The sequence below is a fragment of the Sceloporus occidentalis genome, unplaced genomic scaffold (genome assembly GCF_023333645.1).
Source record: "Sceloporus occidentalis isolate IW3139 unplaced genomic scaffold, rSceOcc1.0.p SCAF_10, whole genome shotgun sequence".
NCBI classification, from domain to species: domain Eukaryota; kingdom Metazoa; phylum Chordata; class Lepidosauria; order Squamata; family Phrynosomatidae; genus Sceloporus; species Sceloporus occidentalis.
This window is the reverse complement of record NW_028316990.1, coordinates 35,002,329-35,027,871: the sequence shown is the minus strand read 5'-3', so window position 1 is coordinate 35,027,871 and position 25,543 is coordinate 35,002,329. Positions and strand designations below refer to the sequence as shown.

Here is a 25,543-nt window from a genome sequence, read left to right as displayed (position 1 = left end):
GGAAAGGGAAAAATGGGAGCCTTGTTTCCCTTATGAAAGCCAATTCCATTGCTTAGCAACGGACCCGGGTGCCTTGTTTGCAGGCTTTTCAGTTCTGCTCAGTAAATTACATTTAACCCAGCCGGAGGGTGGGGTGGGCAGAACAGCCGGGATGGAGGGAGGGGGGCAATTTTTGGCTACCAGACCAGTCTCTTGGCTCCAGCCAAAGCAAAGGACAAGAGGGCCTAGGCTGTGGGAACTGAGAATGAGGCGGAGTAGTCAGTGGTTGCCAGCGGAGAGAGAAATGGAGGCCCTGAAACAAAAAAAAGGCTGAACTAAGTGTCTGTGGCAGACGTATTGAGAGATAGCCAAGTCTCAAAGAAAGGGTAGAGATGGGCGGGTGGGAAGAGACCTCTCGCCGGCAAAATTAACACATCTGTACAACTCTCTCAGGGAGGGCAAGCTGGACATGTCTTTCCTGCACACACACCCTCACACACTTTGCCAGCCTGCCACCACTACTCCATACCAGGGATGAATATGGGCAAAGTAGGTGGAAGATGGCAGGATGGTTGGGGATATGGCCAGGTTGGACTGTGCTTCCCAAGGTGCACGGGACAGTGCGTGGTTTTGTGAGCTGGCGACAAGTGCACTTTTCCCTACTCCAGAGTTTCTCCCTGCATCTTGTTCTTAAAGAGTCAGGAGTGACTGCTGTACAGTTGGCCCTCCACATTTGCTGCTTTGACATTTGCTTCAGATCTGATTATTCACAGATTTGATTAAATATGTTCTCTCTAGGAATCTCTAGGTCCTCCAGTGTGACTCTGTTGTCAACTTCTGCCAAAAGGCACACTGGAGGACCTACAGTTGCCTTGAGAGAATACTTCCCTGGGCATCTGTAAGTCCTCCAGTGCAATTTCATGGTCAACTTGAACTTGACCAGAGAATTGCCCTGGAGGACCAAGAGATTCCTAGAGTTGTTCTTTGTCTGCAGTTTTCCCACTCTCACGGGGGTCCTGTGTCCCTAACCCCAGCAAATGTGGAAGGTCCACTGTGCTTAAAAAGCCTTCCTTCTTTGTGAAGTCGAAGGCTTTCACTGCTGGCATCCATAGTTTTTTTGTGGGTTTTTCAGGCTATGAGGCCATGTTCTAGAAGAGTTTATTCCTGACGTTTCACCATCAGCAGTGGCTGGCATCTTCTTTCTTCCACCTTCACTATCAGTGCACTGGCATGCCCTCTTTCCCTCTCTCTTGTGCACTGTTCCAGCTAAACATCCAAAAAATGCTTCCAAATGATAAAATCTGTTTAACAGTGTTTAATAGGCTGCCTTGGGAAGTGATGAGATTCCACAATTCAATGTATAGTACTTTTAACATTTTCTTGTACTTTTTTGGTAATACAAGTGTGACACCCCATGGCCAAGCCAATTATTGCAACAAGGACTCTTCAGGTGAAAATCTGCATCAGTGCAGCCTTGGTTTCTATCCTGAAGGAAACAAGTAATTCAAATCTGCATTCAGTTGGGAAGAAGCTACCTGTGGTTATTAATATCCTATAAAAATGAAATGCAGCAGCATTCAGATAAAGAGGTGTTAGACTGAGGGTTCGGAAAGGGAGATGTGTATGGGTATATGTGCCATCCAGTTGCCTATGGCGACCCCATGGATTTTATAGGTTTTTCTTAGGCAAGAAGTACTCGGAGGTGGTTCTGCCACTTCTTTCCTGTGAAGACAGCATCTGGTATTCCTCAGTGGTCTCCCAGCCAAGCACTAAGCAGAGCTGGCCCAGCTTAACTTCCATGATCAGATGGGATCTGATGCTTTTAGGCTATTTAGGCTCACTTACAGATGGGGACTCCCTGTTCCAGCCTTAAACATGATATTAAACATGAGAAGGAATATAGAAGTTGGATAAAATACACACACACACACACACACACACACACACAGAGCCCAATTTGTTGTTGAAATTACTGATAGTTGAAAATAAAAAGAAATAAGCAAGGCAGCAGAATGTTTGTAGATATCTTTATCCAATATTTCATGCAGCCCAATGGCTCCATTGTGTATGTGACTTTAAAAACATCATGCAAATGACAAAAAGAGGGGGGGGGGGGATAAAATGGGAGGACTACAGCATATGCTCCATAACATGCCATGTATGGATTATGCAAACTTTGCATACCACAGAGCTGAAATCTCTATGCAAGTTACTACAATAGCAAGTTTCAAACAGCTCATTATTTCCCATCCTTTGTTCTATTCTTGTGAGGAAGCATAAAGGCCTATTGTAGGCCACTGAAACCCTGATCCACAGCCAAGAGAAGTCCTACTGGATCCCGCATTCCCTCCACCACCTCCCAAGAGACTGACTTTGGAGTTTTTGCTAGCCTCCAAGGTCCACATACTTTCAAACATTTGTGCAGGACAACCCTGGCAGGTGAAAGAGGACCTGCTTTAATTACAGGGGGGGGGGAACCACCCACTTAGGTTCAGTATTTTATGTCTTTAGTGCAAGGGTCTCAAGGAGCAGGATGGACGTTGGGAAGATGCCATATCATAGCAGGAAAATACATGCTTTGCAAGCAAAAAAAAAAAAAAACCAACAGCACCCAGTTAGATCCTTGACACCTTCTGGAGTTAAAAAAGAAGAAAAGGTTCCACGTTAGAAGACAGGGGGCAACCTCTGTCCCAAAACATGCAGGGAGCTAACATGGACAGACGATGCTCCACAATGGGCTGCCAACATCCAATGGCGCTAACCCAGCTATGCTCCCTCCACTGTTGTCACAGGGTCTTGATCACAGAATGCCAACAATAATGGGTCCATACTTTCCAAACCCCACTGACACCCTCAGTGCCAGAAGCCTACCTTTGATGTTGCTCAGGGAAACAGAACGGTCACGGTCCACTAGGCCTTGCCCCATCTTGGTGCCACCGCTGTTGTCCTTTTGCCGGGCCACAGCCACAGCAATGCCCACAGGTAGATGCCTGACTTCCACCTCTCCCTGAGACCCAATGCTCTCGCGCCCAAATGATTTGGCACTCTCGGGGCGCTCAGGTTCTTTCTTCAGCTGTTTGCTGGCTTGGTGGGGCAGCAGTTGCTGGATCTTGGATGAGCCCTGCTGGCTGGGGTCGAGCTTCATGTTGCCAAGACCCCCAAAAGGGCTCTTCTTGCCACTCCCTTGGCGAGCTGATGTTTCCTTGGCAAAGCTGCCACTGTACTTGATGAGACTTTGCATGGCAGATCCTTCACCATGAGAGGTGGGATGGAGGCCCTCGGGGGCACTCCGGGATCCCACCACTGAGGACCTTTGCAAACCGCTGGGATCAAGGTACACTTTCTTGGCTTCCTCCTCCACCCGGCTGGCATGGTTGTGCTGGGCGGCCAAGACGGCCATCTGGGTGGTGGCAAAATTGCCCATTTCAAAAGGTTTCCACTTCTGTTCAGTAGGCTTCAGTTGTTGGCTCTGATCAAGATGCTGCCGGGAGGAGGAAGAGGAGGAGGAAGTGGTGGTGGAGGAAGAAGACGAAGATGAAGAAGAGGAATCCAAAGTGCCATATATCTTCGCCGATTCCTTGCAGCCGGATCTTTGAAACCGGTCCCGCTCACAGGAGCGGTGTTCCATCTCTGAGCCCAGTTTGAGCAAATCTTTTGAGGCATGAAACTCCCTGCTTTCTGGTGAGCTGAGCCTTGGCTGGTTCAAGAAGCTTTCCGAGGCCCCCTGCTTCTTCAGCGCCATGGCATTGGCCCGAATCACAGAGCCTTTCTCCCTCAAAACCTCCATTCTTTTTGCCTCTGCATGAACAGGGAAATCTTGGGATGAAACGTTCCGAGAGGCGTCAGCCAGGCACCTTTCAGGCACTGCCTGCAAGACACCCACTCGGGCAGCAGTGGGGATGTCCTTCTCCTTCCCCTTGCAGTTGTCCCGGGCCTGGGAAGCAATCTGGATAGGGCCATTCCTTTCATCGTAAGCCTCAACAGAAGGCACAAACGTGGGAGCAATAACTTTGTGTTCCCTTCCGGGCTCCTTGGTCAAGGGGAAGATGGTGTACATGTTGGAATGGATAGGTTGGGGAGGGAAGGCAGAAGAAGGGGGCAACTTCCCTGGCTGGGCTGGGGAGGGGCAACTGCAGGCAACGTGCAAAGCAGCTACTGAGCCCAGCGTCGAGTCTCCCCTTTTCAGTTGGTCAGAGTGTGCGTGAGCAGAAGGCCTCATGTTCTCATCATGTCTGTTGGGCTCCTTGGTGCAGCGGTCCTGCTCAGAACTCACCGCTTTTCCCAAGAGGTCCCCTCCACCGTTGCAATTGCTGAGCGAAGAGGTCTGCAGAGGATTCTTGGACTTTGGTTCTCCACTAAGGGCGCCCCGGTTTGGTATATGTTCAGCCAGGAATGGAGACAACCGCTCCCTGGCCTTGATGGCCTTCTCAGGGCAGCCCACTTTCCTGTCGCTGTCGGGTTTAGTGTCCTGGGTGAGATCCACCACACTGTGGGGCCGTGATTCCTCGCGCAGCTTGCTCTCCTTTTTGGCCCCAAGCAAAGAGAGGTCGCTCCGGCATGCCCGTTCCTTGACAGAGGGGTCTTTCGGGCTTTCCTTTGAGTTCCTATGTAAGTGCCCAAGGTCCTTTTCGCGAAACAAGGTGTTCGGTGTGTGATTGGTTGCCACTCTTGAAGGAGGGCCCTGGGGATGCAAAGCAGACTGTCCTGCATGGCCAGCGAGGTAAAATCCATCTGCAAAAAGAAGGAAGGGAAGAAGGGGAGAAAGTGGTTTAATCCATAGTAAGGCACATCTGAACTGTAAGGAAATTTATGGGTGTATTTTTTTTCTGCTGACAAAAGCAAACAATAAAAACAGAAGAAACCATCAGAATTGGTAAAAAAGAAAACATTAATTGGTCAGGCCTCCGTAGTGCCAAGTAAACATAAAGCACTATTTTCCCCAAAAAGAACTGAAAAAAGCAAAGGGCCAAGTGCAGCACATTGAAACCCTGCCAGAAAAAAAAATACCCTCCCCAAATATCAAAGTGGTATGGGAGGCACTTTTCCCGTGATTTTGGGGGGAGCGCTATTTGATCAGAACTTCTTGTTGTTTTAAAAAACAGGCCTCTCCTAGGCTTAAAATAGTCAGAGGGGTCATAAACATGGTGAAAATGACCCCTGCCTCTAAAGGACATATAAGAGTATTTCAGGGCAAAAAAATCATTTCATATTTGGGGGATCCTGGGGGCTACAAAAATGGCCCTGAAGGGTCCACATGCAGCCTGGATTTTACCCACCCCAGGTCTATCTAGTACTGCCTAGAGCTGGCAGTGTGAGTGTTTTAAGACTAACATGTTCATTTGAAAATTAATTTATTAATTTTAATCACTTGAGCTAATATTAGAAAATTAATGTCAAATTAATCATTTTAAATTTTTTTAAATCAATTAAAGTCATTAAAATATGACCCAAAATGGCCAACTGCCCCCCAAAACATAACAAATCAAAGTAGTACAAGATGTTAATGTTCACTCAGATCTTTAGGGTCACTGGTAATAAAGTGATTAAAATTACTTTTAAAGTGTTCTTTGAAATATATGATGGGCGATGGGTAATGAATTAATTTTAGTGAATTAGTTCCAAACTCTGAGTGTTGTCTAGTCTGATTGGCAAAGGCTCTCCAGAATGCCAAGCAGCCCTGGTGAAGAATTCCCTTGACTTTGTTGGTTATTATTATTATTATTATTATTATTATTATTATTATTATTATTATTAAAATGTCTGAAATTGGCATTACCAGCTAAGCCTCTGTTCTTTCTATCTAATCACACATGCTCTGGTTAGGATTGCCATGTTTCAAGGCCTGGCTCTGAGTCTGGCATCACTGAAGGGGACCGCACAGGGTGACACCCCAAAAAAGGGAGGACAGCCCTCCTCCTTTGGAGCAAGCGGGGCAAACAGTCATTCTTCCCAGCTGTTCTGTCACCAGGCTTTCTCCCTGGGGAGAAAACCCAGTAAGGGAGAAGCAAGAGGGGCAAAAGCATGCCCTTCCCGGGTGACACCCTCCATACCAGGTGGCACCCTAGCTAGTGATCCATTGATTCTTAGTTTTTCTGAGTTATCTCTAGGTCAGAAACAAAGGTACAAATTCTCTGATGGGGTGGGCTCCTCTCAAGGCAGGAGGAAAGGGCTGGAAGCAAATCTCCAGTTCAGCTAGGAGAGCACTTGCTTTTTGTAGCAGTTGCTACAATTTGCAAGACATTAATTGATTTGTTGCTTTTACTTGCAATCTAGCCAAAGAATCTGTCTTGAATCCCAGTGCAGCCAGCCCTCCACGTTTGCGACCTGGACTTTTGCAGATCTGATTATTCAAGGATTTGATTAATATCTCTAGGAATCTCTAGTTCCTCCAGCACAACTCTGTGGTCCACATCCACCAGAAGTCATGCTGGAGAAATTCCTAGAGAAGACTTCTCTAGGCACTTGCAGGTCCTCCAGCACATTTCTATAGTCAACCTCTGGCAGATATTGACCACAGAGTTGTGCTGGAAGAGATGTACTCTCTCAGGCAAAAAGATTTTTTTAATTTACAGTTTTCCCACTTTCACAGGGGTCCTGAGCCCCTAACCCCAATGAACGGAGAGGACCCACTGTAATGCCAGGACCCAACCTCTGCTCTGCATCCATTTTCTGTCTAGAAGCAAGGAGGTTCGATTAAAGGTTCCTCATCCCATCTTCCTTAATAAGGAGCAATAATCCCCTCATTTCACCTTGATCTGGAAACTGTCCCTTTAGCTAAAATTCCTATCTAAATTCCTGGTGGGAGGAGAGTTTAGAATGACAAGCGGAGTGCAACCTGTGGTTGATACTTAATTCATAATGCTTCATGACATCTCCTGGGGCTATCACTAGGACTCAGGTTTAGGTACAAAACCTACAAGACCTGGGACAGTCCTGAACTGGTAACCCATAACTTGGACCACCAGTGGCTCTTCAGGGTCTTCAACAAGAGGCCTTTTCCCTTAGCTTTTCTACCCTACTCTTCTTTCAAATACAGATGCCATAGATTGAAACCACAACCTTCTGCATGCAAAAGCATGCACTCTGCTGCTAAGCTTGTTATACATGCAGGGCTGGGCAGAAGGTAGATGAGAATCTACTGACAGATCTTTTGGTAGTTTGCAGTAGATTGCAAAGACTGTTGACTCAGCTGTTGCACAACAGTATCATTGGACTGATATCCATTGGACTGAACAAAGTTTAGAGAAAGTAAGAGAGGGTTTAAAGAAAAACAAATTTCTTAAAAGGAAGTTTGCCACTGCCTTCCTCTCAGTGGGGTTTCTATGGCCCATGGCTGAATGGGTATTTGAACCCTGGCCTCTCGGAGACCTAGTCCAAAACTCAAACTACAACACCACACTGGTTCCATAACTGGAGAAACATGCTGGGAACTGAACGGAGGTCTTCTGGAAACACACATGAGGGTGGGGAGCTACTAGATAACTTGCAAAAAACCCCAGACACATAAAGATAGATCAACTCACCTTTTGGAGACTCAAAGAGGCTGTGCTGGCCCAGCTGAGCAAGCAAGGGGCTCCCACTGTTATGGGGTTCCAGGTGGCTCAAGGGAATGTATGATGGATACAGACCGGCTGGTAGATGGGAGAAACCTGAAGAAAAGGAGAGAAAGAGTGCGATGGTGTAAATACATCCAGGTGATATAAGATTGTTTAGTTCTTTACATCACATCTTATCCATAACCATATTTATATAGTACATCCATGTCTATTTCCTAATACTACTCTGCCACCTTAGCATAGCACAGAAGTGACTTGGAGGTTGTCAAAGGTTATGACAATGAAGTATGAGATCTGAAAGGATCAACAGGCTGGCAAGGCTCCAAGTACAGTACAACCACGGAGATGGTTTGTATGTCTTCTGTCCAAGGATCTGTTTAACTAGGTCCAAAAAGGCACATCATCAGAAGGTTGACCAGCAGGTGACAAACAGGCCGTAGCAAATATGTGTGGAACAGTTACAATCTGCACTAGTGGATCAAATAATCTATGCTGCTAACATCACAGATCTTCTTCAAGATAGGTATGTAGATATGGACATAGCCATGCACACTTGTTTCTACATCATAAAGGGCACATGTACATATATAGTCTCACTTGTGTTAGTGCACAATTTAGACTCCATATACCCATCCATTAAGAGCCAGCATGGTGTAGTGGTTTGCACACTAGACTATGATTCTCGAAAGCAGGGTTTGAATCTCCACACAGGCATGAAAACTCACTGGGTGTCCTTGGGCAAATCATAATCTTTCAGCCTCACCAAACTTCCTCTGAACAAATCTTACCAAGGAAACTGCCCAGTAGGGTTGCCATAAGTCAGAAACAACTTGAAGGCACACAGCAACATCTTCCCATTCTCCTTGATTTTGTTTAGCTTCAATCATCTTCTCTAGCAGAATATGGGCCTTACTACAGCAAAGAACACTGTGACTATGTTCACACAAAACAATAAACCACATCTCAAGGAAGGGTTAAAGAGAATGGTTGCATAAGAAGAATGGCAAGCTGTGGAAGACTGAAAGATAGAAGACATGGAGAGCAAGAGGATGTGAAAAGGTACACAAGTCTGGGGGAAAACAAGGATTAGGGCACAGTATTGCTACTGCTGTTGTATCTGTTTCATCAAGAAGTGACACATAAGCCAGCAAGATGAAATATATCTGTGTTTATGAGTGAACATCTATAAGACTTTACAACAGGTTGGTTCAGATTTTTAAAAAATGAACCAACATGGCATTTAAGAATTCACAGGAAGGCTATGCTTGTTGTTCTGATGTCTGAATAATGGCTGTGTTGGTTGTACCTAAAGGTCAAACAATACACAAGAATACACTCTCTGCTTAAGATAAACTGTGCAAGAAGTCAGTTGTTGCAATTCAAAGCATGCAACCTGTTGAAGAGGGACATATCAGTGACTCTAGCTGTAGTGTTGCTCCTGGCCTGGTGAGAACAGGGGATAATAAGCTGATAAAAAGAATGGTTGCATGAAAGTTAAGCATGGACACATAAAGGCTAAGTTGTAAGTGAAAACATAGAAGGCATATTGTATTAGCTGCATTCCTGCCCGTTCTTCCTTCCAGACTCATCTGTCAAACGTAAAGCATGCCAAATAGGTGGAGATGGTGTTGTCTGTTAGTGCTATTACCTCCCCAAAAAACAAGTTCCTGAAAGTGGCCAAACGGGCAGCATCTGTGCATCCTGAGCAAAGCTTGCTCAGCCTGCTTGTGAAACCACAACAGCCACAGTGATCGGCCAGTAGCTGCTAAAGGGAAGCACAAACTGCAATGGGTGACAAATCTCCTTGCACATGCCTGGGTTTGCTTCCTTCCAGATCTCACACCTACACACCACATCTAGCTCTGGCATCTGCAATAAAGGAAACAGGTCTCCCACTGCTGTGTCACCCATCCTGTTTCATTCAGTACAAGCCTTTGGTTTAAATGCCCCAAATCTTAAAATGCTCTAAAAACGTGGGGTTTGTGGTCAAGGAAACTATCAAGAAAGCTGGTTGAACAGGGAGAGTAATCAACCAGTTTTCAGTCATAATAAATAGAGAACCCTACAAATCTACTGGGCTCCGGATCTTGCACCAGAGTGCAGAGGATACGAAGAAAACGCAGCTAACAGTTATGCTGTTCTGAGAATGGGAAATGCTATGGCCAAACAAACTTGTATAGCTCTCTGACAGCAATAAAAAAGGTGGGAGGAGACCTAAAAATAGGACCGGTTTTATAAAAAGCAAAACAAAGAGTTTGGCTGGATTTTCTAGTAGATAGAAAGAAATTGTGCTTGACAAATATTTCTTCAGCTGTGCTGGACAAAGGTAGAAGTGAACGCTGGTATTGTTCGCACAGTAATCAAAGAATCACAGCTTCCTTTCTTCTTTTCAATATGCAAGTATGCCCTTGAAACTCCAAAGGCAAAGGATGATAAAACTCAAGACACTTGAAGTGATGGGGAGGGGATTATTGAATATAAACGTCCTCTTTGCCTTTCCCTGCAACTACCAGGAATAAAATAAATGCAAGTCTAAATAATGTAGGGCATACAATTCAGTTGGTCTTGGCCAAGATTTAAATCAACAACATGTATCGTTCTTAGCCATGTTGGGGACTGGATGACATGTCAGAATAAACCAGGATTCCCAGGGTAATCCTGGACTATCATTTGTGAGTTTGTTCTTATGCATGCAATTCACACAATGGTGTAAAACACTATCTTAGTGGGGGAGAGACAATCTGGCATACTGGGTTTAGACATCACAAAAACAAATTACCAACAGATAGGTCTGTGGTTTGTTTAGCTGCTCCTGCTGGCAATAGATATGATCATCAGGATGAATCAGAATGCTTTGATAGTGTGGCTTATTATGACATCCTAATGTGCTCTGTTTGTATGTGAGAGTGAATGAGGCAGACAAATAGACAGGAAGGATATGTACGCTCTCATTTATTGAGTTCAATGGTTCCCAAACATTGTTTGTTTGGAAAATAATCACAGATTTTGGGAGTCGTAGTGCAACATCTGGGAACTCAAGTCCAGAAACCACTGACCTAGCATCCATTAGTTTTATACACACACAGTTTTAGGTTATGTTAAGTCAGACTTTAGAAAACGTGAGAGGTGACAGAAGTGTGTATGAGTAAAAGTATGTGTCTCGGGTTTACTTTCCTTACCAGAAAAAGACCATCTTCTGAAATATTCTGTGGTTTCGATTTGTATTTTTATGAGGGAACTGACCAGACTCCAGCAGGAATGAGAACAGCATTGTCTGTTTCCTATGGAGACAGCTGCTCTGAAGCACACTGGGATTCCTTGGCAGCAGAGCCAAGAATCCTGTTAACCAGGGGGTACTTTCAAGGTGGGGCAATGCTAAACCGAATCTATGAGAAACCAGACAGGTAAGCTAGAAAGTTTTAGGGGGTGACATGGGCTTGTGCAGAATTAGTTAATGCAAGCATTCAGCCCCAAAAGGGACTGGGCTGAATTTTTCTCCATTTGGCAAGCCAGATCTCCAACATGGACCAAAGGCTGCTGACTCTTAGAAAGAAAGGAACTGCAACCTTTCCCCCTCAGACCATGAAGTTCCCTACAGCTGAAAGACTTTCAAAACATTGCATAACTCAGTCCTTATCACAGGCCTTGTGTAATCTTGTTGAACTTAAGCCCCAAAGGCCAGCAACTTCCCAATTCTGGAAAAGAATCTAGAAGTAGCTCTCTATTAGGAAGGTTTGCATATACCTCCACAGCCATTCTCAATACTCCCAAGATGGAGGGGTATGTTTTGGAAACATTTGGAGAGTCATCAGGGCCCACGTTCACCCCCTCCACCATTTTTACGGCCACACCTGGTCTCAAAGCTTTGGGAAAAAAACCTAGTTATGTAAAAATGTGGTTCCTGCGGTTAGTGGATGCCTAATCTCATGACTGGACGCTTCCTCTCTTATGAGTGAGTCACCAGCTTATTTTTCTTTTGGGGAGAAAAAACCGCCCTCCGTTGTTTGGAGAGCCGAGCAAAGATTAAGATGTTTTTATAGGGCTGAGACAATTGGGTATGCCAAGTCCTTGCAATAAACAGCCCTTGTACACCGGCTGGAGCTGGTCTCCTCCCAGTTCCTATCGAAGTAGGTCAAGCTCATTAACCCCATTTGAGAGAACAGGCAACTGAGGAACAGGGAAGGCTGAATTACTCATGAGTCAGCTCTGAAGAGATGGATCAGTGCTGACAAATGCTCAGCTTCCCAAAGCCCTTGCCCATCTTATATTATATAACTACAAGTCCAGGGGCAAACGTAAGCCAGATGGGCCCTGATGGGAGCAGGAGGGGTGAAATCTATAAGCTAAAAATCCTTATTTTTTTTCTTTGCCCACCACTATATCACCACTAGCATGCAAAAAATGGGTTTCTGCTCTAGCCAAGCCTATTGTAGCTGTGTGTGCCTACCTACAACAGGCAAGGTAAACAACAGTGGTCTTGTAGAGTCCTTGCTGAGTATGCATGAACAGCAAAAAGAGAGAAGAGCAGATACGCCTGCCTTACCAGCTACTCCTAGCATGTTAAAGAAGCATAGGCCCATTACATCTTATCACCAAAATGAAAATCATAAGAAAAGTGGAGGCTAGTAAAAGTAAAAAATGCATACCAGGATGCACTTGGGAAGAAACTTTACAGTGAATGGTCTCTAGAAAGTTCAGAATACTCTGTTTTATTTATGCAAGGCTTATGTGAACTCGCTATTTCATTTCATGTGTGCATATTGTTTAGCTCTGAATAAAACAATTGCTGAAATGTGTTTTCTTATTTGTGGTGTAGGAGCATATCCTTTCCATGTTATTTCTGCCCTTAGTACCACATTTTCTGATAAAGAAGTAATGCCCAGGAACACACCTACTATGTTTGCTGAGGTATTCCTGTACCAGGGACCAGATAAAAGTAAAAACACTGACGTCTACAGACTGTAAAAAAATATTGCCCTAAATTAAGGAAGAAATAAAGATAAAAAACCTCTAGGCTCCATTCCAATGCTACCATTGTGATGGTGGAAGAACTGAGACAATGGAGTCTGACTGAGGCTGTATGTTCTGTTATGACAGTAACTGGAAATATGGTGCTGGGGTGGTGAAACGTATTAGAGAACAATGTTGTTGTTTTGCATCTTCAAATCTTTTCTCACCTATGGCAACCCTAAGGAGAACCTACCACTGGGTTTTCTTGGCAAGATTTGTCCAGAGCAGGTTTGCCTTTGCCTTCCTCTAAGGCTGAGAGAATGTGACTTGCCCAAGATCACTCAGAGGATTTCCCATGACTGAGCAGGGATTCAAACCCTGGACTTCAGAGTCTTAGTCCAATGCTCAAATCACTCCACCATGCTGGCTCTCAGAGACCACACACTATACATTTTTCGTTCCTGACAGATGTTTCAAAAGATGATTTCCTTCAATAAATGTCCTGCAGTGTATTCCAATGCTACAAAGGGACAACTCCAGAAAGAGTACAGAAAGATTCCTTTCGTGAAATCTCCTTCCGAAGTCATCATGCTTATCCCTCCTCTTCCAGAGAACTAGAAATGTCATCTTCCTCCTGTTCTGAAGTGAACATTTTTCCTTCTCTACCCCCTGCCTTGACAGTATCTTAACGTTTTCTCCCCCTCCGCTCCCATCCCTGTCCACAAAAGCAGTGGTTTGACCCTTAAAAATTGAGTGGGGAGAGCAGGGATGTTTTCTTTCAGAGACAGACTCCTCTTGGGACAGGAATGCAGTTACACAGGCCGACTGGAATCCCAGGCAGGCCTGTTGGGGCACAGAGAGGCCAGGCATGGGTCTTCTGCAAAAGAAATCCCTCTGAAATGAATAACCCAGCCCAGGAACCGAGACGTGCCTCGGTTGCTCTGCAAAAAGTTCATGAGGTTAGTTGTGGTTATTATGGTGATTACTGTCTTGCAAAACTCAGTACCCCCTGCTTTCCACCCCATGGCACTCAAGTAACTGATTTAAAATGTTATTCTTTCATTGTATAGAACTCCAGTAAAATCTGACATGAGGAAAGCACCATTAGCTCTTAGGTTTTCTGAGATGTATCTGAGAGTGACCGATGATGCTTGGTCCCTTCTCTAGGGTTGCCAGATTAAAATCTGGAATGGCTCCAGTGCCTTTAATGGTTGTGTAGAAGAGGGAATTTCATCCCGTTAACCTGCTTGTTGCCAGGTTTACAAGCAAACTCTGCTACGCAACCATTAAAGGTGAGGGAGCTCATTCTGGTTTTCACTCTGGCAACCCTATGCATCTCAAAGGGACAAAGGGTCAATTATGGCACATTTTGTCAGAAACTAAACATTTTGTCTTTTTGGCACTACATAAAAACTGAGTTTGTCATACTTTGGGCATAACATAAGACAATGTGACACACTGGAAAAGTCAATAATTCCAAGCCTACCCCACCCACTCCCATTGCTGCTTGCCCCTAAACTGAAAAATTCAGATTTACAATATTGTTAGGTTTTAAAATATATAAGAAACAAGAGCAGCTTGAATATTTCATGTGCTAAGGTCCTTTCACCGTAAACAGTTATGATTCCACCTTGACTGCCATGCCTACACATCCTAGGGAATCCTGGGATTTGGAGTTCAATGGGGCACTAGAGCTCTCTGGCTGAAAACTCTAAGCCTTAAATGCTGGATATGGAAGTTCCACGTTGTTGTCTGTTTGATGGAGGGGGAAAGGATGTCGCCCACACTCAGAGAATTCAAAGCAAGGAGGAGGAGGAAGAAGAATAATTTAAAACATCAAAACAATCACAAGACATTACAGAACTCAGCAAACAACAACAAAAAAGAGCAGATTTCACCATGCAAGCCTGAGAGGCCTTTAAAAGCACATACTGAGTTGTGAGATATGTTTGGACTTTGTGAGCATTCCAGTGCGTATTGGGGGTCAGGGTGAGGGTCTCACAAACACTTCTAGTCCTGACCCCATTGAGAATTCCTGTGTTCCCCTCCCTCAATGGGGCCAGCCAACAACAACCCGCCCAAGTCACTTCTGCTTCACTGCATCAGTTTGCCCCAAAACACCAGCATGACACAACGTCTGTCCTAGTTACATTGGCTATGACTGAAAAACTATTGCCATGCAAAATGTAATATGATTTGGGGGGATTTTTGGATCATTTTGCCATTCTTGTGTGCCTTCAAGTCGTTTCAGACTTATGGCAACCCTAAGGCAAAGCTATTGGGGGATTTTCTTGGCAAAATTTGTTCAGAGGAGATGTCTTTACCTTCGTCTGAAGCTGAGAGAGTGTCACTTGCCCAAGTTCACCTAGTAGGGTCTTTTTTTTTAATGCTGGAGCAGGGACTTGAAACTGGATCTGCAGAGAACAAGAACTATACACACATAGGGATGGCAAAACCAGAACATTCACTAAGCATCAAACATTGTTGAATCTGTTCTTTCTGTTCTGGCCCCTTAAGCATCCCTTGCCATCCGCCTGCTTTTATTCCAAGGGCACTGGAATCAGACACATTTCTCTGCCCTTCGCCCACTTCAAGCCAATTGCCAAAGCCATTTGGGCAGTGGGGGACCTGGCTCTCTTGAACCCACCTCTTTGTTGCTTGGCTGAGCAGACTCCTGCTGCCCACCAGACCTGCTGTCTGCAGCCATTCAAAACCATCCTCCCAACCAACTGTCATCCTACGACCCTTGTTCCCCAAACTGGCACTTTTGAGGGGGCAGCAGGAAAAGGCTGGGAAAAAGCAGGCCAAAGCTTAACACTAACTGCCATTTGGATTATTTCTCCAAGGGTCAAGCCTGGCTGCCAACTGGCTTGTACGTTTGGCTGGAGCCGTTGTGTTTGGCAGTGCCAGTCTTCCAAAGACCTTCCTTCCTATAGTGGCAAGAGATCAAACAGCAACAGCAGTAACAAAGACCATCCAATTGCTTCCTAAACCTGACCTCCTATTTTGAGCAACTGTCACTGAGAAACACACACACACACACACAGAGAGAGAGAGAGAGAGAGAGATGCTGCAAATTGAGGACAAAGTGCAAGAGAAACATCACTATGTCCTTGATAGCCCCCCCCCCCCCACAAATGTATCACAGGCCATGGGGTCATAAAAACTTTTTTTTTTAATGTACGTTGCTGTTATAGGTATTTGGCATTCTAAAAAATGACATCAGATTTGCTCCATTAAGTAGTTTTTGTCAAAACCAGCTTTGATGTTTCTATGTTGCAGTATGTGACCAAATGAAATGATCCCACAAAGATTAAGAAAGGGGTTCAAGTCTTCTAACCGGCTTCCAAAACACTTTAATTTGCTGATATGACACACAAAAATCCATTCAAAGGCACTGTAAGAAATCACACTGGAACATCAGCGTGGGCACTTCATCAAAGCTGAGTAACAACCAAATTGATAAAACTATCAAATTTATGAAAGAGCAGTGTGTTGTACGATGTTTTTTGTGCATTTTTAAAAATTCACCACCCCAAAATACACTAAAAGCAAACTACAATATCGAAAGACCTTTTTTAAAATTGCAGGCCTATAACGTCATTCGTTGTAGCACATTCATTCCAAGCTCTGGTTTCAATCCTGCAAGCCCTGCCTCCATGACAGCATTAATTTGGACACAACACTCCCATTCTAGAGGCATCCGTGAAATGATCCAGCAAAGCTCTGTGTATGGGTTGTGCTTTGCCAGCTTTCCTTCCTTAAAACAGAAGATCAACTATGGATGAACAAGAAACATATTCAAGGGTAGCCATGTTGCCCATATAACAAAGTACAGCAATATCCAAAATCCACAAAACATTGATGCCTCTATTTAGCAAACCAAAATGCGCAAAATACATTAAAAGACAGCATGCCCATCACTACTGCCCTTGCCCTGAAATCTGTGGCTACAGGAGAATTCTGGGAAATCATCTACAACAAAGATGGGCGACTGCAGTGGCTCCAAGGGCCAATTTTCTGTCCCAGAGACCCTCTGGAAGCTGCACAGGAAGAACTAAGGGCCACCCAAAAAGCTTCATTGTGGGCAACATGCAGCTCCAGGTTGACACTGTTCCCACCCCGGTCCAGTTTTGTGTGCCACATTTCCACAGGATTGTGGTCAACACAACAGAAGAAGACATGCCTCCAAGAAGCTGGCAAAGAGGGTGTGAAGCAACAGATCCACTGCCAATATTTTGGAAAGTGGCATCCAGAGAAATACCACTCCTGAATATGGAGGCTCACTACAGCATCATGGATTCTTACCTTTCATGGATCCTTCCACCACACACACATATATATGAATTATTCTTTGAATGCCAGCAAAGGAAAGCTCACTGTAATGTCCTTTTTTGGGGGTACAGCTCCCAGCTTTCTCCAGCAAACCTAGCCAGTGGCTGGGGAATTCTGGGAGTTGTAGTCCAAAAAAAAAGAACTTCTATAAACTTTGGGAAGTAATCTGAGACAAGGAGGGAGCGAAGAAAAAGGAAAAATAATAATCTGGTAGTTAACTACTAATGCCTTGCCCCTTCACTTTTGAGCCACTTTGGCTACCAGCCACCACCCATAAATATTGATCACTGCCCATCAGCATTTCGTATTTAATTTCTCAATGGGAGGCGAGACCAGGAATGCCACCGAAGGTTGCTTAACCTGCCAGCGACCTCGTCTTAAGTCACCATGACTGAAAATAGATCTGTGTGTCGTTCCGTCAAACACAAACACACATACACAACCCACACTCTGCCCCCCCCACTGCATTGTTAATGAGCCTGGGAAAAAGATGGAAATAGCAGACTTTTCTGGCTCGTGGGATCACTTTCTGCCAGTCGCTTGCCACCTGCAGAAGGAGTGCCAAGCACTTGTGCCATCCCATTGTAAACCTCAGAACAGCAGTGCTAAATGTGGGGGGAAATTTGGACTCACTGTGTTTTCTTGTCTTTTGTTATCGTTGTTGTGTGCCTTCAAGTCATTTTCGACTTATAGCAACCCTAAGGCCAAGGAGTTTTCTTGGCAAGATTTGTTCAGAGCAAATTTGCCATTGCTTTGCCCTGAGGCTGGGAGAGTGTGACTTGCTTAAGGGCACCCAGTGGGTTTCCATGGCTGAGCCGGGATTCGAACCCTGGTCTCCATGGTCCTAATGCAATGCTTAAACCATTACGCTACATGTCACACTACAAAATTATAGCACTATGATTCTACTTTAACTGCCATGGCCGTATCCGAGGATATCCTGGAATTTGTAGTTCAGGGAGACATCCAGGAAGTGCTTCTTAATCTTTGGTTCTCCAGATGCTTTGGATTTCAGCTCCCAGAAGTGCTGGCCATCATGGACAATGTCCAGGATTTCTGGAAAGTGAAGCCCTAAACAAGGACCAAACTTTGAGAACCACTAGAGACCTCTAGCAGAGAAATCTAAATATTACACAGCACTACAAATCCCAGGTTGCTGTTTCTTGCACCTTTCCCAGCTATATAACTATCATAATTACTAGGGGCCTTTTCACACTGCACAATTATAGCACTAGGATTCCACTTTATAATGGCAATATCTTCTGAAATCCCAGGATTTGTAGTTTAGACAGAGGCATTACCAGATTTGCCTCCCCAAACTATAAACCCCCAGATTCCACAGGATGGAGCTGCGGCCAAATCAAAGTGTTATAATTGTGAAATAAGAAAAGAGATTTGTCTTAACTGGGGAAGTAATGTGTGATATTCTCTGTGTTTGAGAACTTGGGGCTATTACAGGTTGAGCATCCCTTATCTGAAAAATGAAATGCTCATGGATGGCTGAGATAGTGTCGTCTTTGCTTCCTGATGGTTCAGTGTACATAAACATTGCTTCACACTCAAAATTGTTTTTAGAGACTGCATAAAATTAGCTTCAGGCTGTGTGCATAAGGTGTATACAAAACAGAAATGAGTTTCATGTTTAGACTTGGGTCTCATCTCATGGAGATCTCATTTTGTATCTGCAAATATTTCAAAATCCAAACATTTCAGGTAAAGGATACTCAACCTGTATTATGAAATCACTGACCGATGTGGGAAAAACCACCTTTTTCAGTCTACAAATCTCATCTGAGAATCTTAACAGAAAGGGACTTGCTTCCAAGAAAACACTTATGAACATTGCGCTGTGCTCCCATGGGAAAAAATGGGCCCTTCTGGGCAAAGCAATACATATACATACATACACACTCACACACACACACACACCAGGTTTTAACATGGAACGGACCTTTCATTGAACCCAGGCTTGATAAATATACTTAAAAGCTCAACCTGATTAAATAAGGGTTAAAGCACTCTTAAGAAGAAATCCAAAAGCCGATCAAGGAGAGATGAAAGTGCAGGCAAATATGAGGATCGGGTGGATTACGTTATGTAAATAGAATGCAAATTTAACAGCAGTGCTCTCTGGGGCTGGGAGGGCTGATGGCTCTGAGGCACTTTGGTCAAGTCCAGTGCTGCACATGTTTGGGGCAGCCTAGCTCCATCTCCTGCATGGGGCTGCCAAGGGTGGGAATCATGCAGCCTCCCAAATGACGTTGGACTGCACTTCCCATCATCCCTCACCATTGGCCATGCTGGCTAGGATTGCTGGTTATTGCAGTCTAATATTTGGAGATAGGGTTGCCGGTTGAGAATCATCCCAGGCTTTGAAGTTTCAAAGCCAAAACCTGAAACCTAGGGACAACTCTGGGGGACCCTCTCTTTTAGGGGATATCCTCAATGAATGTTATCCATTAAAAACCAACTACAGTTGTTCACAGTTTATTATTCAAACAGAGAGAGGTGGGATACAGCATATTTTCCTGTTTGGAAATGTAGACAGAAGTCTACAGGGGCTATTCTCCAAATCAAGAATCTTCTAACTAAATATATATACATCCTGGAAAGGTTTTTCAAGTTAAAGAAACAAATCGACGAACTCTTGCAAATCAGAGTAAGCTAAAGCTCTCCTAGCTGACCTAGGGATTTGCACACAGACCTTCTTCCTGCCTGGAGCTGAACTCCAGTCTACCTCGCAGGGTTGTTGTTACAAGACAAAAAGCAACTCCACAAGCACAATGCTACCATTTTTTACCTCTCAAAGGGAGGTTGGAATGCAAACACAACAAATGCAATTGCTTAATTGTTTTAAAGCCAAAAGAGTCAATGGGCTTTTTAAAAAGCCTCTAGCAGTTTTTGAGTCTGGAGAAAGGGTGGAGGCATCTTAAAAAGTAGTGCTTGTGTTAGCTGCCTTTCTTGCTTGTTCTTGTTGTGTGCCTTCAAGTCATTTCCAGCTTATAGGGACCCTGAGGTGAGAAGGTTTTCTTGGTAAGATTTGTTCACAGAGGTTGGCCATTGTCTTGCTCTCTTGCCTGAAGCCTAGTATGAAAGAACTGGTGAAATAGCACTTCTGGAAAAGCTAACATTGACTATACAAGATAATAGAAATGACCAGCCTGAGTTAAAGTCCTATGTGGTGAGTATGCCCCTTCCCCACAGTCACATCTGGACCTACACAGAAATGCTTTAATTGAATGGGAAAAGAGTATTCATTTCTTAATTTATGATTACTTCCTCATGCCTTGAATCTTATTTTCTGAGAAATAATGCTCAAGTGCATTTCTTGTTCAGTTTGTCATAAAAAGAGTTGTGTCACTATATCACATTGTTATCCCCGCACTGGTTTAATTGCAGAAGATCAAGCAATAATTTCTGACACACCCACGGCAATATCTTAGCCCAAAATGACAGCTTTTACTCCTCCAAATTATACGGGTGCAATAGACAGCTTAGATGTTCCCATGAATGGATATGTGTGTGGTCACTCTGGCCTCTCATCAGCTCTAGCTCTCAAAACAAGTTGTTGTTGTGTGCCTTCAAGTCTTTTCTGACTTATGGTGACCCTAGGGTGAACCTATCACAGGGTTTTCTTGGCAAGGTTTGTTCAGAGGGGGTTTCCGTCACACTCTGAGGCTGTGAGAGTGTGGCGTGCCCAGGATCGCCCAGTGAATTTCCATAGCCAAGCAATGATTTGAATCCTGGTCTCCAGAGCCCTAGTCCAGTGCTCAAACCATTATACCACGCTGGCTCAGAGACAAAATTCTTTGATTATAACCCCATTTATTATTTATTTCCCATTTGTTAAAATATTTATATTCTGCCCCTATACCAAGGGACTTCAGAGCCAAGCAAGGAGAGTAAAACAACATCGAGCAATTATTAAAAACCATTTAAAGCAGCTAAGCAAGAGAAGATAGCATGCAGAAATACATAACGTGGCAAGTCAGAGCCAGCCAAGCTGTGGTTAGTAGATGCCAAAGGTTTGGGGGAAGAGCCAAGCTTTAACTTGATCCAGGCTGTCTTCTGCACCAGGATCCTGTGGCAAGAGGAAAGATCTTGGGGTTGCAATATACAAACTAGGCCCCCACAAGAAGCAACAGCTCTTATCAGTGGGGCAGTTTATCTATGCCAGGTTTTGGCTAGCTCCTTTAAACCTTTGATTAAAGCCTGGAGTAGACTCACATCCCACTGACATGGGAATGACCAGCCACTTGCCTTAAGCCTTCCCTGCCGCTTCCCAAATGGGAGTGATTGTGGGAGTTGTGGTCCACAAGACAGAACATGGGTCAAAGAGTCTAGGATTCAACAATGTAGTATATAGTGTTAAAAGGTATACCAAGAGCTATTTAGTCCAAACTCCATTTAGCACACACATCCTCAAGGAATCCCAGATACTTTACTTGGGCAACTGGGGGGGAGAGGGAAGGTTGGAGCCTATTTTTACTCCAGTGACACCCTCAAGGGCCTCATTCAGATTTTGTGGCATACTGGAACTGACCTTGCATTTTGGGGTGGGTTTTAGGCTAAAATTGCCCCAAAATTGTGTGAGAGAGAAAAATTACACGTCAGAGGTCTTTGGGATGTTTCTGGGGACTGCAAAATTGGGTTTTGTGAGCTGCATCAGTTCATGAGCCATACCTTCAACATCAACCTCTGTATAAAAGCATTAATGGAGAGCAAACCACCTTCCAAGGTGATCCGTGCCATTGTCGAAATAGCTCTTACAGCCAGGAAATTCTTTTTAATACCTAGTCAGAGTCTCCTTTCTTGTAATTTTAATCTGGTTCAGGTCCTATATGCTGAAGTGACTGAAGAAAGCATCTGCCACATGACAGCCCTTCAGACTTTTAAAGATGGTTGTCATATCACCTCTCAATCTTCTCTCCTCCAGACTAAACATACCCAAATCCCCCAACTGTTTCTCAGCAAGGTTTGGTTTCCAGATCTCTTACCATCATGGCTACTATCCTCTGGACATAGTCCAGATCATCAATATCCTTCTTAAACTGCAGTGGCCAGAACTAGACACAGTATTCCAGGTGAGGTCTGACCAACGCAGAATATGATTACTTCCCTTGATTGAGAATCTGTGCCTTTGTTGACACAGTCTAAAATTGCATTGGCTTCTTTAAAAAAAAACTTCAGTCCCTCCATCCAGAAACTGACCTCAGGGTCTCCATCTTGGAGAAAATACCCACCCCTTAGGTCTCAGCTTTCATATGGCTACCAACAGGAGTGTGGGGGGAATGGGATATCACCACCCTAAACTCTAACACACTTGCTAACCAGCGCAGGGATGCATTACTTAGGATGAAGCAAAAGAGGATGGGCATCAAACAAGATGTAGTAGAAAAGCATGTTCTTCCTAGTGGTACAGTTAGGTAATTTCAGATTCTAAGTGTAGTGATCTGTGATTCTCCTCTCTTTAGATAGTCACATAGGGCCCAAACAGACAGGCCAAAATAAAGCTGCTTCGGGTCACTTTAGAGGTATGCTGTTTAAATGACACACACATCTTAAGAGGCCAGAAGCTGCACTAAAGCTGTGTTCCAGTCCTTAGGACTGGAGTGTGGCATTGGCAAGGTTTCTGGCCTCTTAGAACACATGCATCATTTAAACAGCATACCTCCAAAGTGACCCAAAGCAGCTTTATTTTTGCCTATCTGTTCGGGCCCATAGACTACTTTCCTTGCTTTATTACGCAGTAAACAAGGCCTATGGCAGACTGGAATTCCCTCGGGTAGAGAATTATCTGTTGTGATTCTCCCCTCTTTAGATAGTCACATAGGCTACTTTCCTTGTTTCAGAATGGGGTAATCCAGGCCTGTGGCAAACTGGAATTCCCTGGGACAGAGTCCTATTTCTTTTTAACCTTTTTAACACTCTCCATCCTCAATCTCATCAGCGCCAGTGGGCATCAATGGCCCACTGATAGAAACATTGATAGAAATGAAGGCTGCAGGCAGGAACTCAAACTAAGTATGGGAAGGACAGCTATGAAAGAACTAGAGAAGATCCTAAAATGCAAGGATATACAACTGAAGACAAAGGTTAGAATCATACTAACCAATGTATTCCCTATTGCCATGTATGGATCTGAGAGCTGGGCAGTTAAGGAGGAGGAGGATAAGAGGAAAATCAACTCATTCAAAATGTGATGCTGGAGAAGAGTGCTAAGGATTCCATGGACAGCCAAAAAGACAAACAAATGGGTCCTGGAGCAGATCAAGCCAGAAATCTCTTTAGAAGCTTAGATGACAAAAATCAGGTTGTTGTACTTTGGACACATCATGAGAAAGTGTGAATCATTGGAAAAAATAGTAATGCTAGGAAAGGTAGAGGGAAGTAGAAAGAGAGGATGGCCACATGCAAGATGGATGGACGAGTATGACTTTGCTGGAGTTGAGCAGAACATGGAGGACAGAGGGTCTTGGAGATGTTTCATCTGCGGGGTCGCCATGGGTCAAAATGGACTCGAAGGCAATTAACAACTACAAATCCTCAATCTCATCAGTCCCAGTGGGCATCAACTGCCATTGCAACCCAATCTGCAACCCAATCTGGATTACAGATGTATACACTCAGTGTGTGCATGCATCACGTATGTATTAACACACAGGGCTATGTCAATGAAACAGAACTGGGGTGATACTGAGGATTCAGAGCACACAGACACTCTGTTGTGTTGTGAGTGCTCTGTCCACCTCTTTCCACTTCCACCAGCTCTTTTGTCTGCATTATGAATATTGCCTCTAAATCTGTAGAGTTATTTGGGTATTTGAGTCCACAATTAAGAGCCGGCCAGGTTGCCTGTGTTGGGCTTCCCCTCCTCACTTTCTTCCTCGCCAAACACACCATCAATCCATGCAGAAATTCTATTTTGCGCACAAAGCCGCAATATTTACTAGCTCATAAAAGCACTTTTATCATCCTGGCCACAGGTGCCAATTATAATTAATTTGTGGCCCGCAAACTGCTTAACCAGCAGGGAGGGGAGGCAAGAGAACAGAGCTATTCCCACAAAGGACAAAACCTTCTCCTTTCCCAGTTACCTGGAAGCCCTGCAGAGTCACCACAGTTGACCAGCTAAGCCCATCCTTCAGAGACAGCCTTTGGTTTTTCAAAGGCTCACCCTGTCTGTGCTCTCTGGCCCATCCTTTTGCTTTGAGCAAGGCTGGTAAGGACATCACAGTTATGGCTGTGTTCCTGTGCCAAATATTCTCCTTGTTGGCTTCCTAGTAAGCATTCACACTCTACTGTACATCAGTCAAAGCAGACGTGACTGGAATAAAGGCTCTTGCTTCCAAAGTGGTGCAGTTGGGCCATTTGAGATTCTGGATTTAATGGTCTGATGTGTCTACTTCTCTTTGCATAGTCATGTAGATTTACTTCATTGGCTTCAAAGAGTGGTAAACCTGTTGTAGATTGGAAAAACCTTAGGACAGAGACCTAACCATTCACCTTTTTAGACTTTTAAGGCCACTGATGGCATCACAGAAATAAACATATGAATGAATGGGTTAAGTCTGTGGGCACTGCATGACAAAACCCAGAGAAAGACTCTTCTCACTCATTCCCAGCTTCTCAATAAACTTTTTTCATTTCCTCAGGGGGTGAGACAACAAGAAAAGAAATGAGATCTACTTCCTCGAAACTCTAAAAAGTTACTTTTTAAAAGCAAGCCATCCCCATTACCTGCTACATTGTTTAAAATGGAAGTCACTGTTATCACCCATTCCACTGTTTGAAAAGTAACTGGTGCTCCTCATTCCTTTTTAAATTCCTATTTACCAATGAGACTAGGTTACTTTTAGCAATAAAAGCAGAACAAAGTTACATTTCCAGAAGTAATGTCACATTTGAGTCACATTGTTAGTGCAATTAGCAACATTTACTGTACTTACTATGTTTTGCAGTTTCTTTTAAATGGAAGTCACTGGAAGTTATAATGGAAGTCATTTTTAGAGGGCTATTTTTAAGTTTTATGCCAGTCTCATATCACTCCTGACTTTTTGCTATGTACTATTTTCATTGTGCTTTTTTTAAAAAATTGCTTTGCCACATTTACTTGTACCTTTGAAATTGTCTTCAGTGCAGTTGATAGTTTAATTCTACTTTAATGTTGCTCCTTCATATGTTTTTAACTAGGTTGCAGTTGTTTTTTGGCTTTTTAGCCACCTTTAGGGGCAAGGCAGGGTATAAAAATGTTAAATTGGTGCTGCTGCAAAAACAGCTGATGTGGTCAGAAGAAGTTGAGAAAACTGGACATGTTGCAAGCGCTTTATATAGAAGGGCAAACACACACCTCTAGAGTCAGGCATTTACTGATGAGGGCAAAGCTTGATGGAATGAAGTCACACATTTAATCCTTCCCTCTCGCCTACAGTGAATGTGACATAAAATACTTTGTAGGCTGTCCTCAACACATTGCAGCTCCTACATTTTATGCTGCCCTTCCTGAAGCCAATACAGTTATAGCACTATGACTCCACTTTAACTGCCATGGCTAAAATTACAGTTTAGGGGGAAAGCATTCTAAACTTTCAACCAAAGAGCTCTAGATCAATGACAAATCCTGGAATCCCATAGGATTCCACATGGCAGTTAAAGTGGAATGACAATGCTGTAAATGCATAGTGTGACTAAGCCCAAGGCTGCAGAAGACTGCTTTATTTTGC

General features: G+C 44.0%; 1 protein-coding gene across 4 annotated transcripts in view; it reads right to left on the bottom strand.

The window, feature by feature from the left end:
- Window positions 1-25,543, bottom strand: part of TNRC18 (trinucleotide repeat containing 18) — a 76,758-nt gene that overhangs the window by 37,635 nt on the left and 13,580 nt on the right. For all 4 annotated transcript variants that reach the window (XM_089477140.1, XM_089477139.1, XM_089477141.1 and 1 more), the window contains exons 3-4: window positions 7,503-7,628; window positions 2,851-4,710 (exon numbers count right to left, since the gene is read on the bottom strand). In XM_089477140.1, coding sequence (XP_089333266.1) covers window positions 2,851-4,710; window positions 7,503-7,628 — 1,986 coding nt within the window. The remainder of the gene's footprint in view (window positions 1-2,850; window positions 4,711-7,502; window positions 7,629-25,543) is intronic.